This window comes from Sparus aurata, chromosome 10 (genome assembly GCF_900880675.1).
Source record: "Sparus aurata chromosome 10, fSpaAur1.1, whole genome shotgun sequence".
Classification (NCBI taxonomy): Eukaryota; Metazoa; Chordata; class Actinopteri; order Spariformes; family Sparidae; genus Sparus; species Sparus aurata.
In genome coordinates, this window is record NC_044196.1 from 35,089,771 (window position 1) to 35,105,188 (window position 15,418).

The following is a 15,418-nucleotide window of genomic DNA, read 5'->3' on the forward strand; positions in this document are numbered from 1 at the left end:
TCTGTGCAGACTGTCCTCTGAATGACAGTTACGGGAGTCAGATGCTGTCCAACGGGGAGGAGAAGCTGGCTGAGAGGATGGTCAAAGACTTGGAGCCTCGCAAATCCATAGGTGGGTTGAAGCAGAATGAAGTTCTGATTGAAGGGCGTCGGCGTCGTGGACGTGTTGGAACTCATAGTTTCCATTTCGTCCTTCTAGGAGGTGAAGGAGAGAGCGACGAGGACGAGGAGGACGAGACGGTGGCAGAGCTGAAAAAGCCGAACTCTGACGAGGTAAGAGCCACAGAGATCGGACTGATGTGGTGTCTGACTGGCTGGTGATGAGCTTATTGATTGATTGATTGATTGATTGATGGGTGGTATCTGCCTTCCTCAGGGTACAGCCAGCAGTGAGGTCAACGCTACAGAGGAGATGTCGACACTCGTCAACTACATCGAACCTGTCAAGTTCAAGAGTTTCGAGGTGGCAAACAGTAAGTGTGTGTGTGTGTGTGTGTGTGTGTGTGTGTGTGTGTGTGTGTGTGTGTGTGTGTGTGTGTGTGTGTGTGTGTGTGTGTGTGTGTGTGTGTGTGTGTGTGGACACGCCTCGTTAGCCCTGAGCACCTCTCTCATGTAGCTCATTAGGCAGGTAGGCCGGCTGTGTGGTCTCATTCGTGGTTAATGATCAGTCTCGTCATGCAGCTCCGTCACACGTACACTCAGATCTTAATTGATTCCTGCAGCCGTGTAGATTTCCGCTCTTTGTCTCATTCTGATCTCTGAGTTTCTCTCTCTCTCTCCGTCCACCAGAGAGGAAGAAGTTCTTTGAGATGTCTTCGTTCGTGGAAACAAAGGGGATGGACACCCTGAAGAGTTCCCCCGTCGAGTTCGTCGAGTATCCTTTAACTATATTTTAAACATTAATATATCAGCAAATAACTTTTTTAACTGACATCTAGTGGTTGTAAACATAAAAGAAAGAACCTGTGAAAGTCCTGTTTGGATCCTAACAGAACTCCTCCAGGTACAATAAGAACCAGCTGAGCCGGATCTACCCCAAAGGGACGAGGGTGGACAGCTCCAACTACATGCCTCAGCTCTTCTGGAACGTGGGCTGCCAGATGGTGGCGCTGAACTTCCAGACCCTCGGTACGTCCTGCTGCTGTGTTCCTCCTCACAGGGCATAAAAACGACGCCTTCAAAGCGTCCTGAAGGAGGACATATCTCACACAGATACCAGGAGAAGCTGCAGTTTCATTTTTACTATCCTAGCAGATTCAGTTTGAAGTGATATAAATAAGGTCTTTAAGGTCTTTGTGCAGCTGGCAGATACTGTAGTGTTGATGATTTAAAGAGTCTCCTCAGCTTTATAAGTTAAAGCCTCTCAGTCTTTATCCCTCTAAATCCTCCCTTCACATTTATTCCTCCCCTCTGTCTCTTCCAGACCTCCCGATGCAGCTGAACATGGGCGTGTTCGAGTACAACGGCGGCAGCGGCTACCTGCTGAAACCAGAGTTCATGAGGAGGACGGACAAACACTTTGACCCGTTCACAGAAAACATCGTCGATGGAATAGTCGCCAACACTGTCAAAATTAAGGTGAGGATGAACTCATTGGGACGTTACATTTCTCTGTTTGAGATCCTTTAATGAACGTGTTTGATTTAAACGTCCACCAGGTGATGTCAGGTCAGTTCCTGTCAGATAAAAAGGTCGGCGTCTACGTGGAGGTGGACATGTTTGGACTTCCTGCCGATACAAAGAGGAAGTACAGAACCAAAACATCTGCTGGGAACTCTTTGGACCCCGTGTGGGATGATGAAATGTTTGTGTTCAATAAGGTACCTGATGCACACAAACACAGTTTTGTGTTTTGCATATTTTCCTCACCTGTTGTTGTTTGTCCTGTGTTAACCTTCAGCACCGTCTCTCTGCAGGTGGTCCTCCCGACGCTCGCCTCTCTGAGGATAGCCGTGTTTGAAGAAAACGGCAAGTTTATTGGACACCGGATCCTCCCCGTGTCGGCCATCAGACCTGGTCGGTACTCACGCATTTAACCCGAGTCCTCAGTGACGCAGCAGCACCAGTGGACAGCAGTCACTCAGTCCTCTCTTGTTCCTTCATCTAGGCTTCCACTACATCAACCTGAAGAACGAGCTGAACCAGCCCCTCCTCCTGCCCTCGCTGCTGGTTTACACCGAAGCTCAGGACTACATCCCCAACGAGCACCAGGGTAGGAACACCACGTCTGATTTAAACCATCAGTTCATACTTTCAGCCGACGAGTATTCACGCTATCTAAATGACACGTGGATTTAAAAAGAAACAGACTTTTTGTGAAACGCGCTTATTCACTTTCTTTCCAAGAGTTGGCTGAGAAGCTCGGTACCGCTCGCGTGTTGGTCGGGTACATTTGAAGCTACAGTTAACAGCCTCTTAGCTTAGCTTAGCTTTGCATAAAGACTTGAAATGGGGGAAATAGATGTCGTTTTTTAAAGGTAACAAAATCTGTATGAGTCTCACTGGTTACCTGCCAGCCAAGAAATGCTCCGTTACAAAACCTTCAGTTAAACCATCACAACATCTTTTTACTCTTTGTTTTACAGTCGGATTAAACAAACATAAACAAGATAAGCTAGCTGTTTCTTCCCAGTCGTCATGCTAAGCTAAGTCACCTGGCTGCTGGGGCTAGCATCCATCTCCTCCTCTAAATCTCAAAGAGACAGCAGATATGTGTACTTTTTCCTTTGAGACAACTTTAGACTTGAAAGCAAAGTCATCAGAATTTAATCTGTTCAAACCAGTTTTCTTCTGAGGGCTGTGGTTATGTGATGAAGCTTTGAGAGCTGAAGTTACTTTGTGATACAGATTTGGACTTCAGCAGTTTGGGACTTTGTGGATATTCATGGTCTTATTCTTACTCTGCTGTATTTGTTTTGTGTGTGTTCTCAGAGTATGCAGAGGCTCTGACCAACCCCATTAAGCACGTCAGTGAATTGCACAAGAGAGAGACACAGCTGGCTGTTTTGATAGAGGACAACAATGAGGTAAGACTCTCAGAGATCTCTCTGTAGTCGGCAGTCGGTCTCTGTGTGGTGCCTGCAGACCCTCCGTCACTCATCCATCCTTTTCTCCAGCATGTCCCCAGCCAACCCAAAGAGGGAGAGCCCAGGAGAAAGAGTGATGTCATTCCAGGAGGTCAACCCCCTTCCCCCTTCAACCCCTTCCACCCCCTCCCCCCATCGGAACCCTCACCTGACATCATCAGAGTACCTGCACAAGGTAATCCCCCCCCCCCCGACACTTTCAGAGTAGAGTTTCAGACTTTCTGCTGTTTTGCACTTGAATGAGTTTAGTGGGTTACCAGTTTGTTGTGCTAACGTTAGCTAACATCATCATCCGTGTGTGTGTCTTCACTGCAGACATATCCATTGTAGTCTTATAATTTTATTATACGTTTTAATCTTCAAGTGAAGCATTTTGCTTTGTTGTCCAAACATAAACTCTTCTTCAGTGAAACTTAAAGCTGCACTATGTTTAGATTTGGCTTGCTGTCTTGTTCACATTGTGAACAGAAAGGGGACTAACTGTAGCTGTGGTTAGCTAGTTAGCTCTGTTAGCCTAGCATGTAGTGGTGGAGACTGGGGGCTCCGAGCACCGTTAGCTGGTCAGTGTGCTAACCTCAGTAGATATCTCTGCAACACAATACACAGACGTCATGACGTCAGATAACTAGGGTTGGGCGGTATGAGCAAAATCTTATATCACGGTATGAGTAGTTTCATATCACGGTAACGGTATATATCGCAGTCTGTTGTTGTAGCAAAATGAAGAACACTTTGAAACTCCTTTTCAATTTTGCTACGGCACTCTCCATATAGTCGTGGCAACTCCACCTCAGTAAAGTGCTTGCAGCTGGGCATTACACACCTCGGGTTGAGGGTGCTGAGTAATTCTCTGAACCCCGGCTTTTCAACGGTATAAATCGGGACCATGTCTTTGCATATGTGTGTCGTGATGGCCTCCGTTATCTTCCTCCATCGACGTTATTTTTTGTCATACGGGGTGCCTTTGGTGAAAGACTCTGCCAAGCTCTTTTGGATGAGAGGAGCTGCTGCAACTTTTGTTTTTGAAGCAGCGGGTGCGCCACTCATGTTTTGGCTTTCATAATACTGCTTCGCATGTTTTAGCTTTAAGTGGTGGAAGAGGTTACTGGTGTTTCCACCTCCAGCAGCAACAGTCGCGTGACACTCTTTGCAGAGTATCACTTTTTGTTCGTTGTCGGATTTTCTAAATCTGAAAAAGTTCCACACAACAGATGTAGCGCCCTTTTTCGGAACAAGTTCCTCCTCCTCTTCGTCATGGGTGGGTCGGGCTGCCTCCGTTTCCTCGTGACGTTCACTCTCCGCCTCCGCCATGATTGTTATCACTCCAGTAAAGCTGTTTCTTCTTCGTCGTGCTCATGCAACCACGCCAAGCAGTCTGCCGCAGTGCCTGCAGTGCCCCGTGTGTTGAGGCGGTGTAACTACAGTGACTCAGAGAGATGCCGCAGACATCTGCTCTTTCTCAGGTATAAACGGTATTGCAAAATCTCTACCGGTGGACACTTTTATACCGTCACACGGTATAATATCGTCATACCGCCCAACCCTAAAGATAACTGTTTTTTAACCCATGTGCAGAAGTTAAAGTGTTACACACTGCACCTTTATTAGCCTGCCCAGTTTCTTTCATCTCTGAAAAACATCATTCGTTTCACTTGAAGAATAACTTTTGTTTAACCAAAGCCATGCACACTGTTTTATCATGCGTGGTTCACTTTCCCATGTGTCCATTCCACACATCTCACACTGTGTGTGTGTGTGTGTGTGTGTGTGTGTGTGTGTGTGTGTGTGTGTGTGTGTGTGTGTGTGTAGCCCCAAGTCCGAAAGAAGACCTCATAGCCACTGTCCTGGCAGGTAAGGTCATCAGCACATCCATCGCCACACAGAAATAAGTGAACTCATGTTTGCGTCACGTAGAGCTGCATGTAGGATATATACAGTATTTAATGTGCAGCCTGGTGAAGGTCAGGAGTGGTTTGTTCCCACTGTTAGATAACAAAGGTGATTGGCCCTGATTATCTGTCTGTCTCTCAGAGGTCAATGCTGACTCCATAGAGGATCTGAGGAAGCAGAAGAGCTATCTGAAGCTGCAAAAGAAACACAACAAAGAACTCAAAGAGCTGCGCAAGAAGCACCTGAAGAAGGTAACGACACAGACACAGACAGCTCCACAGAAACAACTGGCGTCGGCACAAGATGTGTAATATTTTCTCCTGTGTGCTGCAGAATAAATGAGCTTGTGATCGTGTGTGTTTGCAGGTGTGGAATCTGAGTAAGGAGCAGAAGAGTCGCAGCAGCCAGATTCAGTCTGACGGCCAGAGGAGACGCAGTCAGATGGAGAAACACCTGAAACGCAGCATCAAGAAAAAGTAAGAGTGGATTTATAAAGACGAGATTAAGATGATCTAAAGAAGGATCATTAAGTTAGAGCTGCAACGAGTTTTAGATTCTGTCAACTATTCAATTACTCTGCAGCTACTTGGACACTCGATCGCTCTGAGAAACTTACTAAGAAAAGCAATCATTATTTTCTGATTTCCAGCCTCTTGAAGCAACATTGAATAATAAACAAATTATCAATACAATATGTGAAATTATCTATTGAAGCTAGCATGCTAACCAGTTAGCCCCATCCCAGTTCAAATCTTCCATGCGAGCGATGCAAACACCAACACTCCCTCTTCACCAAGCTGTCAGTACCGACTGCTAGCTGCTAGGCTAACTAGGTAACGGCTGCAGTTAGCGGCAGTTAGCCTGGTGATATGCTCCAACTATATTTCTGAACTCAACATACAACACTTATCGCCCCTGGTGCTTTCACTTAGAGATTAAAAAGCTGAACATTTTGATAGCTGAACTGTTCCTTTAGCTGGACGTTAGCTGGAGCAGTAGCAGAACGAAAATTAGAAAAACTCCCCACAAGGATGAATGGAAAAATCAGAAAAAGCTGAATATTTCCAAAATGTGTAAATGAGGAGCAACATCTAAGTGTGTGTGTGTGTGTGTGTGTGTGTGTGTGTGTGTGTGTGTGTGTGTGTGTGTGTGTGTGTGTGCAGTGAGTCCCAGGAGCCGGTGCAGCGTGAGCTCTCAGCGTTGGATCAGGAGATCGAGAAGCAGACGGTGCAGCTGAGGGAGTGGCAGCTGCAGGAGCTGCTGAAGCTCCGACAGCAGCTTCACCTGCTGGAGAGAGAGAGGCAACAAACACACCTGCAGGAGGTACACACACACGCACACACACACACACACACACACACACACACACACACACACGTCAGTTCACCCCTCCACCTGATGTGTAAACACTCAAGGTGACACAGTTGGACAAACACTGTGTCCCTGGTTTGAATTATTAAAGACGCTCACTCACACAGAGTTCATCATCGGCTGACCTCTGAGACTCTCTGTGGCACTCGGGTACATCTGCACAGCGTTCACTGACAGGCCGTCGTCTGCTGCCGTGTGTTTTCAGGCCTTCCAGAAGTTAAAGGAGACGGCGCATGAATGCCAAGCAGCTCAGCTGAAGAAGCTCAGGGAGACGTGTGAGAAGTGAGTGCAGCAGGTTCACCTTGTACAGCTGGAGGAACCAGGAGTCAGTCACTGTGACGTCCTGCTGATAGTCGTAATGAACAGCACAGTGTTGATTCTAATGTAGTTTTCCTGGCAGTGACATAAATGTGAAATGTCTCTGATGTAATGTTGGTTTCTGTGTTTGCAGGGAGAAGAAGGAGCTCCAGAAGATCCTGGACAGGAAGCGACAAAACAGCATCAGCGAAGCCAAGAGCCGCGACAAAGACAAGGCTGAAGTGTAGGCGAGCCTGCAGTCTGCAGTCGGACATGTTTGTTGGCTGTTCTGTTATTTTGATTCACACTCCTCTCCTCTCTCCTTCTCTTCATCTCTCTATCTCGCTCTGCAGGGAGCTGAATGAGATCAACAGGAAACATATTCAAGACTCGGTCGCCTTAATCCGCGGGGTGAGTACCCACACTGTTCTCACCAGCACTCCTCCACAATCCCCTACTTTACTTTACTAACCCTTCATATGTGTTTTTCTGCCGTTGTCATCAACTTCACTCCTCTCACACATCATCTTCTTTTCCTCCTCCTTCCCTTTGCGTGTTTTCTCCTGAAATCTTCGACGCCCTTGCTTCTGAGCTCCCATCTATTTTTATTCCTACGTCCCTGAATTTCCTGCCTAACACTCCTGTGCTGAATGTTGTTTTGCTCCTCTTGCTCAGCTGGAGGAGGCTCAGACCAGGAGGCAGGAGAAGCTGATGATGAGGCAGCGGGAGGTGCTGCAGCACATCGACGATGAACTCCCAGGGGTGAGCAAAAACACTCCGACTGACTCAATAACTGCTTTCATTCAGCACAGTCGAGAGCAGAAACAGCTTGTCTGGACAAAGTAAAGTTCAGCCCAGTTACATTTAATATCACAGAGGAAAAAACAGCTACAGCTATCAAGCTAATGCTATCACTTAGGGTAAAGCTAACACTATATTTGTATAGATTTTATCCTCAACTGTAAATATCCATTTTGTGAGCTGACATCTTGGTAGCTAGCTTGTTAGCTGACACTACAACAATGTCAGACATTCAAACATTCAGCGTGGCTCTTTGTGTGAACGCTAGCAGTAAACCTGTGCCGTGTTCCAATATCCATACTTTCCGTACTTACTATACTTAGTTTGAGTACGTAGGGTGTTCCGATATCTATTGCGGTGAAAAGAAGTGTACTTAAAGGACCCGGATGTTGCACTCATAACGGCAAAATTGCTGAGTGTGCAACGATGTACACTTTGCGCACTCAACGGCCGCCATCTTGTCTACGTAGCGGAAGAAGCGGAGCCAGGCAGAGGCGCTCCGCTCGGATTTTTTTTTTTAAATAGCTTCTGAGACAACAGCGCCTGCAGCGGAGCCATACTGCAGGATTGTAGGATTGTAATTGTTAAAAAGTAAAGCCGTAGATGTCTTATGTTCACCGTTCAAAGCAGGATGTTTTTGCCGCCGCGGCGGCTGTCGCGATCGTAATTTCCGGTAAGTGCACCACGGAGTATTAGATTTGAAACAATACTCACCTGCTGAAATCTGCGTACTTAGTAAGTGTGGATAGTGTACTACGTTTAAGTGTACTCATGGAAGTATGGATATCGGAACACAACACATGATTCATTGGGAGCTAACAAGCTAACATTTAATCTGAGCTCTGATTGGCTGTGACGTTAGCTAGCTCAGTGCAACGTCACCATTTCGTTGCTGTATCTGGTTGTAGGTCTGTCTCTTGAAATCAATAATTAACTGAGAAATTCTGTAATAATTTACATTTACGATATGATAACTGGCCACATAAACAAAATTAGGTAGCAGTTGAATCCATACATGATACAGAATAAGACCTAGCTGTGGAAGCTAACAGGTTTAGCTTAGCAGATACCCAAAATACTCATCTGAAAAGGGTGTAAAATGGAAAAATGATGACCTGTTACACAATTTGCCTGCCAGCCTTTAACAGAAATAGTTTAATGTTTTTGAAATAATTAGTAAGGAAGCAGTTAGCCTAGCCTAGCATGCAGACTGGATGCTAACCCGAGTCCAGTTCTGTCCAAAGGTAAAAAACTTGCGAGCATCTCTAAAACATATCTTGTTTGTTTAGTTTGTACCAACATAAATGTATAAAGATATATTTTAAAAACTTTCTAGGCCATCAAGCTAGCTGCTTCCCTGTCTTTATGCTAAGCTAAGCTCATCACCTGCCTGTTCTAGTTAAATAATAAACATACAGACATGAGAACGATCAGTCTTTTCATCTAACGCTCAGCAATAAAGGGAATTTCCCAAAGTCTCAATGTATAATTTTAACTCTTGATGATATGTTGATATGTTGCCGGTGTTTGTGATCAGCTGGAGTCTCAGCTGGAGAGAGAACTGGAGGACGAGTATCAGCGACTACCGGAGGAAATCTGCCAGCACCTTCAGCTGGAGCTCCAGAACAAAGGTCTCCGAAAGGACGCCCTGTTCTCGTCCCTGTCCAACAACAGCAGCCCGACCCCCAGCTCCGGGTCGGGCCCGCCCTCCAACTGCTCCACGCCGTCGTACCCGTCGACGCCCAATCGCAGCACCTGGAACAGGAGCATGGACAATAGCACTGCCTCATTGGCCGATTCCACTTCCTCGTCCACCACTCCCGTCCTGTCCGAGGCGGAGATGTCCTTCAGTTAAAACTATTGTAAAAAGGAAAATGCATACATTCAACTGGGGTCTATAATGATTATAATGTGGGATAGTACTGATATTAATTATTAACTAATTTTATTCCTGTTTTTTATTACAGACTGTTGTTGTTCTTGTCTACAGAGCTATATTATTTTTTATTTGGCTGTTTTTGTCAGAGAACACATCAGTTTGTTGGAAGATTTCATACGAATCGTAACCAAACTTTTTTTTTTTTTTTTTACATGTTCTGTCTCTTTGTGTTGCTTTATGTTGCTCGTACTTTTTCTTTGCATCATTCCCGTGTTTGTCTGCTCAGTGAGCGTCGCTGTGGGTTCACCACCGTCAGCTCTATGTTGACACTGTTTGTGCTGAAGTCTGTCTGTTTGTAACAGCTTTAACTTCTTTATTTTAACTTTCTGTGAGATTTAAACTGCTGAGAGAGGAACACAGTTATGAAAATTACCCTTAATGGTGGAAAAAGTCTTTGTGACAACGTATAACAACTGAGATTACTTTATAATCGCCTCATGGTACAATTCAAAACACAGAGTGCAAGAAATAAATGTCCAAAACCAAACATCTTTTCCACTATGACACCAAAGGTTTTCAAAGTTAGAGACACATTTGAGCATCAAGACAGAATATAAAGTAAAAGTGAGCTGAATTTTTATCCAAATCTCATTTTAAAGACATGAAAATGAGTTTAGAAGCGATTGTTCAGCTGTAATAGCAGCTGATGACCAGCAGGCGGCACTGCAGCCTCAGCTGTGTGTGTGTGTGTGTGTGTGTGTGTGTGTGTGTGTGTGTGTGTGTGTGTGTTTTAAATTGGTGGTCTGAGCTTCCTGGTTGTCCTGTCTGACTGTACACACACACACACACACACACACCTGTGTCAGGAGGATTTGCAGCGTCATTGGTGGGAATAAAGTCTGTGGCCTTTTAACCTCCAATCAGAATCCAGACAAGGTGGCATGGTGGGCGGTCAGCAGACACCCATCTGGACCCGAGTGTGTGTGTGTGTGTGTGTGTGTGTGTGTGTGTGTGTGTGTGTGTGTGTGTGTGTGTGTGTGTGTGTGTGAAGGTGAAGAACGGAGAGTGTCAGTGATGTAAGAGTCACTTTACACACACACACACACACACACACACACACACACAGCTTATTGGTTCAGAGGCCGAAAATCTGGAAAATCCTCATCCCATCCAATCTACACTCTGTTAGAAACACATAACACACACACACACACACACACACACACAGACACACAGACACACACACACACACACACACTTTATGGAAGAACTTTAATAGTTTTATATTGCAGATTACTAAACTCTGTGTGTGTGTGTTAATCTCTTGATGAGACATCTGCTGGTCGGGGCAGAAACACTTCCTGATGGATGGAAGTGTGTGTGTGTGTGTGTGTGTCGGTGTGTGTGTCTGTGTGTGTCTGTGTGAGTTGCTGCAGTGAGTTTGCCACTTTCTCCGCCTGCAGAACGACATCACAGTGAGCTGATAACAACAGTCTGTGACACTTTAATGCACTAACTCTGTGTGTGTGTGTGTGTGTGTGTGTGTGTGTGTGTGTGTGTCTGTGTGCGTGTGTGTGTGTGTGTGTGTAAAGGCCAGAACACGAGGGCATTCCTTCACCTTCTACCTGAAACACTGTAATCTGCTCAGTTATTTCTGTCCAGGTGTTGTAGCAGCTCAGAAAGTTCCACTTCCTCTCTGCAGAAGTGAGTTTCTGACGCTCACATTTCACCAGGTGTCTCCTCTGACTGTCAGTGAACATGCAGCAGGAGCAGCTGATGTAACTCTGACTGTAACTCCCTCAGTGTCTCAGACTGCAGCTGAATGTTGAATGTGTGATTGTGATGCACAAACTAATCGGTACTTTGAGCTGACTGCCTCTGTTAGTCTCTGTCGGAGCTGCTGCTTCATGTCTCCATCCTTCACAGCAGACGTTTCCTTTTCTTTTCTTTTTTACTGCAACACGTTGATGTTTTCCCTCCCGTCTCGTCGGCTCTGAGGCCTGATGCCACTCTGTGTTTTATGTATTCTGTGTATGTGTTTGGTTTTACGTGAATTTTACTACTGACCACAAGTGCTGAAGAGGGCCGGAGGTCCGGAGAGGCCGAGGGGAGAGAACAGGTGTGAGATGAGCGACCCGGTCGGACTGGTCCTCTCCCACCTCCGTCCCTCAGTGAGTGCTGGCTGCCTGTCTGTCTGATTACCCCCTCACACACACTTTGTAAACTGTCATCTATTTAAATGGAATTTTAACAACTTTTTCTTTTGTGGTTATTTAAGTTTTTAGGGATTCAAGAAACCTTTTATATATGAATCCAAACAGTCAGCAGGACGTAACGTAGCCGATCACGCCCCGTCACACATTCAGACCCGGTCCAGAGAAAACATGTTGGCTCTGCATGTTTCTGTGGAACTCTGCTTCATACGTTCAGAAATCAGTTGGTTAGAATTGGGACGAGATTTTGTTTTGACATAAAGTTTATGACAAGCTAGTTTGTTGCCACAAACACAACCTGAAAATGTCCCGACACCTCGCTTTAATTCTTGTTAAGTTGCCACAAACACGTCTGGAAAAAGTTACAACATCTCATTTAAAATCTGCAGCTCTGTTGCAACAAAGAAATTCTCCCAAATCTTTATACAATTACTGTTTGAAACAGGAAGTGAACAGCGAGGCCGTGTGGCCCAGGTAAACACACCAGGTGTCGGCTCATTCGCTGTACATGTAATGTGATTGTTATGTTCCACGTTATGGAAATGTTGATGATACATATAAAACGTGCAGATTGAACGTATCTGTGTGTTGCACACAGTCAGTGTGAGCATCTTAAAGCACTCTGCTGAGCTGAGAGTGGAGCTGTGACTCAGACTGCAGCAGGTTTCTTTAAAGTCAGTAACTTGAGGCCAGTCGCAGTTATGAGGTGGTTGCTGTAACTTACAGGTCATCAGCAGGACAGCGGCACCGACACACACCTGCTGGGTCGGCACTGACCTTCTGATGTGTGCTGATGTCCGGCCCGTTCACCTGCGGCTGTCCTGCTCAGTGTGCCGCGCTGCACTACAGTATGTTAATGGTTTTCATCAGCGATCTCGTCCTGGACACTAATCTATGCAGTGAGTTCTGACTGTGTACAGTAGAGACGGAGGTGAAACTACCGTCGGTCTCCTCCAATCTAAAGCTTCATTTTCCCTAAAAGTGGACACGTTCCTGACCGGCTGTCTGTGTAGAGTCAGTGCGAGTCCATCAGCAGAGAATTCAGACAGACTTTTGTCAGATTTAAACATCATTAGCAGAAGTTTTCTTCATGCGTGAGATGAAACATCACGTCACAGTAACAACCCTCTGGATCCTGTTCTCACTCAGAAAACACTTTCATCTTTCACCTTGAGCTTTTCTGTATCTGGTGTTATTTGCACCAAGAGGAAGTTTTTTTAACTGGATAAGTAAATACATGAGAAGCAGACTTTTTTAAGCTCCTGAAACCTGCCAGCTCCCGACTTCAGCCCTGTCTTTGAGATAAATTGTAAACTAATCTTTCACCAAACCACCAACCTGAAGCTTTCTATCAACCGCCGACACATCAACTGGCACACGTCACATTTTCTACACAAAACTGAGATTATATACAGTTATAAACTATTATCTCAGGTGACAAAGAGTAATGGGGAAAAAATAAACAGATGTTCAATATTACAGCAAAATGTGTCATTAACTCTTTAAAGCTAAACAACTAGCGACTACAGTAACCACAGTATGGATGCTATGAGGAGTAGCAGTATGAATGTTTAAATATTAGAAACAAAAACTGTCATTCAAAAGTACTTTAAATAGTCTCAATAAATCAGGTAACACAAAAGTATGAATATACATGAACATAAATATGTGTTTATGGTCAGGGAGTACTTGATGTTTTTGGGGAGTTTGATCTTCTGTGAGAAGAAGTGACACCAGTGTGATCAGCTAGCTGTTAGCTGTTAGCTCTGAGACTGGACGTGATGTTCTGGACTGTTAGTGAGACAAAATCACCTTTTATGATCCAAAATATACAAAAGTTCTATTTTCATTTTAATGTTTATGCCGTTGATTGAAATCAGACGTAAAGCTGCACTGACTGAACTTCTTCAGTTCCGCTGCGTTTAAGCGTCGCTCACTTTATCTCGCCTGTCAGACAAAGTTAGCCGTTAGCTAACAAGAGAGTGTAGCGGCTAACAAAGACAGATGTTGGAAACCAAAAACAGTGTGGCCAAAAACACAACTCAAATAAAATTCTAAATGTTTGGTGTGTAAATAAGCTAACATTAGCTTGTGCATTTACCTTTGAAAGGTGATACTGTGTCAGTCTTGTGTACAACATAGCATGAAACGTGGCTAAATTTGTATGATAATCATGTTTAGTCTTATTCCTTTAAGCTACTACTTATCTGTGGCATTACATGCTACATGCTAAATCATTAGCATCTGCACTGTAGGCCACAAATTTAGTAGAACAATGCTAATGGTTCATGTGTAATTGAGCAACTGTTTGCTAGCACATTTGACAGGTGATACTACAGTGTGTCCTTATTGTGTGTCCACAGATATTATCACTATTAAGATAAAAGAAAAATGCTCAAAGCTTTATCTTGTTACTTGGGTAATAATATTTACCTGTGATTACCTAACGTGGTAAATCATTAGCATGTGCCTTCATATAGTGCTACAGTCACAGAGTTACTCCTGTAATCTCGTCAGATTTGTATGTAAAGTGGGTCAAACTCCTGAGAAGCCAGTATAATCCTTAGAATAAAATTATGAGGCGACATATTTGGATATCAGCTTTTGAGTGAGAATCTGTATTGACGTCCGCTGTGAACCATGACACCACAACAGCCGGTATATGTTCTCCTTTTCTTCAGCTCTTGATTGGCCAGTGCTGCTTTGGCACGCAGAGAGAAGCGCAGCCAGAATGCTAACGCCGTTAGCCAGTTTCCTTCCCACCAGAATGGAGCCCGGGGGTTGTTTCTTGTCAGTCGCGAGCTTTAACCTCTGTTATTTCCTGTCCTGTTTATGTTGAACACACTCATTTAAGCAGACACGCACAATATCATACTGTGACAGGAACACAGCAGCGTACCGTACCATTAGACACCGCGCTAACCCGCTGCAGCATCACACACAAAGGCTCGCTGACTTTAGTCTTATTAGACAGTTGGCGTGACCGGCTCCCCTCAGGCCCACCCTGAGGCCGCTGGCTGTCATGGTTGTTCTCCCTCTTTCTCCCTCTTTCTCCCCCTCTGTCCCACTTCCCTTCCTCCAGTTTCACCCAATAAAAGAGTCCATCTTTCACTTTTGGATTAGTTCAAGTAATTAAAAGCAGCAGTCGTGTCTGTGCACTGCGGATAGTGAGGAAAGCATGACTATACATTAGACGAGATATGTAGTGTGTTCTGTTGACACTGTGTATGTAGTGTATATGACTGTTGGATATAAAGGGAATACTATACAATGATCTGGATGTAATATTTAATTGTTCTGTCATGATTAATATAAACTATATGGCTGAATATCAGTAATAAACTTAAACCTTCCTGTGACGCCTGCTGTGTGTGTCTGTGTGTGATGAAGATGAAGATGAAGATGAGGGATCTGGTTCTCTTTCCTCTGACTCATCTCAGACCTCCTTTCATTAGTAAAGAAAAGTGTCTGTTATTGAACACGTTCTGCTGTGCATGTTCTGTGAGTGTCTTGGAAACGAAAGACTTATTTTGCCTTCACACTCTTTTTAAACAAGAGATGGGATTTACAGAAAGAAGACTCTAAGAAAAACTTGTTATTGACTCCATCTTGCTCATGTAGTGGAAAGTTGCTGTGGGTAGTTTAAAGGACACACTAGTACTCATCTCATCCCCCTGTAGTGTAGAAATGAACAGGTTTGATGACTTTGCAGTGGCAGTTGAATCAGTAAAGGTTGGATGACTCATTCTGGAGAACGATATCTGATGTCAGGATCTGAAGACAAACTGTAAGTTAGTAGTTCTCTGCAGTTTTTAAACGTGTTCTTTCTTGAAGATTTCTCTGGAAATCAATAATCAAATAAAACTGTAATTAAAATATCTT

General features: G+C 44.5%; 1 protein-coding gene across 3 annotated transcripts in view; it reads left to right on the forward strand.

Annotated features, from left to right (window-relative positions):
- Positions 1-9,870, forward strand: part of plcb3 (phospholipase C, beta 3 (phosphatidylinositol-specific)) — a 51,641-nt gene extending 41,771 nt beyond the window's left edge. For 2 of the 3 annotated variants that reach the window (XM_030432002.1, XM_030432003.1), the window contains 20 exons: positions 10-111; positions 199-272; positions 376-472; positions 789-873; positions 1,003-1,127; positions 1,423-1,577; positions 1,658-1,819; positions 1,916-2,015; positions 2,107-2,211; positions 2,931-3,025; positions 3,116-3,260; positions 4,895-4,936; positions 5,117-5,226; positions 5,342-5,451; positions 6,139-6,298; positions 6,552-6,628; positions 6,798-6,887; positions 6,997-7,054; positions 7,319-7,405; positions 8,982-9,870. In XM_030432002.1, the coding sequence (XP_030287862.1) occupies positions 10-111; positions 199-272; positions 376-472; positions 789-873; positions 1,003-1,127; positions 1,423-1,577; positions 1,658-1,819; positions 1,916-2,015; positions 2,107-2,211; positions 2,931-3,025; positions 3,116-3,260; positions 4,895-4,936; positions 5,117-5,226; positions 5,342-5,451; positions 6,139-6,298; positions 6,552-6,628; positions 6,798-6,887; positions 6,997-7,054; positions 7,319-7,405; positions 8,982-9,299 (2,297 nt within the window). In that variant the 3' untranslated portion in view covers positions 9,300-9,870. The remainder of the gene's footprint in view (positions 1-9; positions 112-198; positions 273-375; positions 473-788; positions 874-1,002; positions 1,128-1,422; positions 1,578-1,657; positions 1,820-1,915; positions 2,016-2,106; positions 2,212-2,930; positions 3,026-3,115; positions 3,261-4,894; positions 4,937-5,116; positions 5,227-5,341; positions 5,452-6,138; positions 6,299-6,551; positions 6,629-6,797; positions 6,888-6,996; positions 7,055-7,318; positions 7,406-8,981) is intronic. The other variant, XM_030432005.1, reaches the window with a different exon arrangement.
- Positions 9,871-15,418: the final 5,548 nt, after the last annotated feature.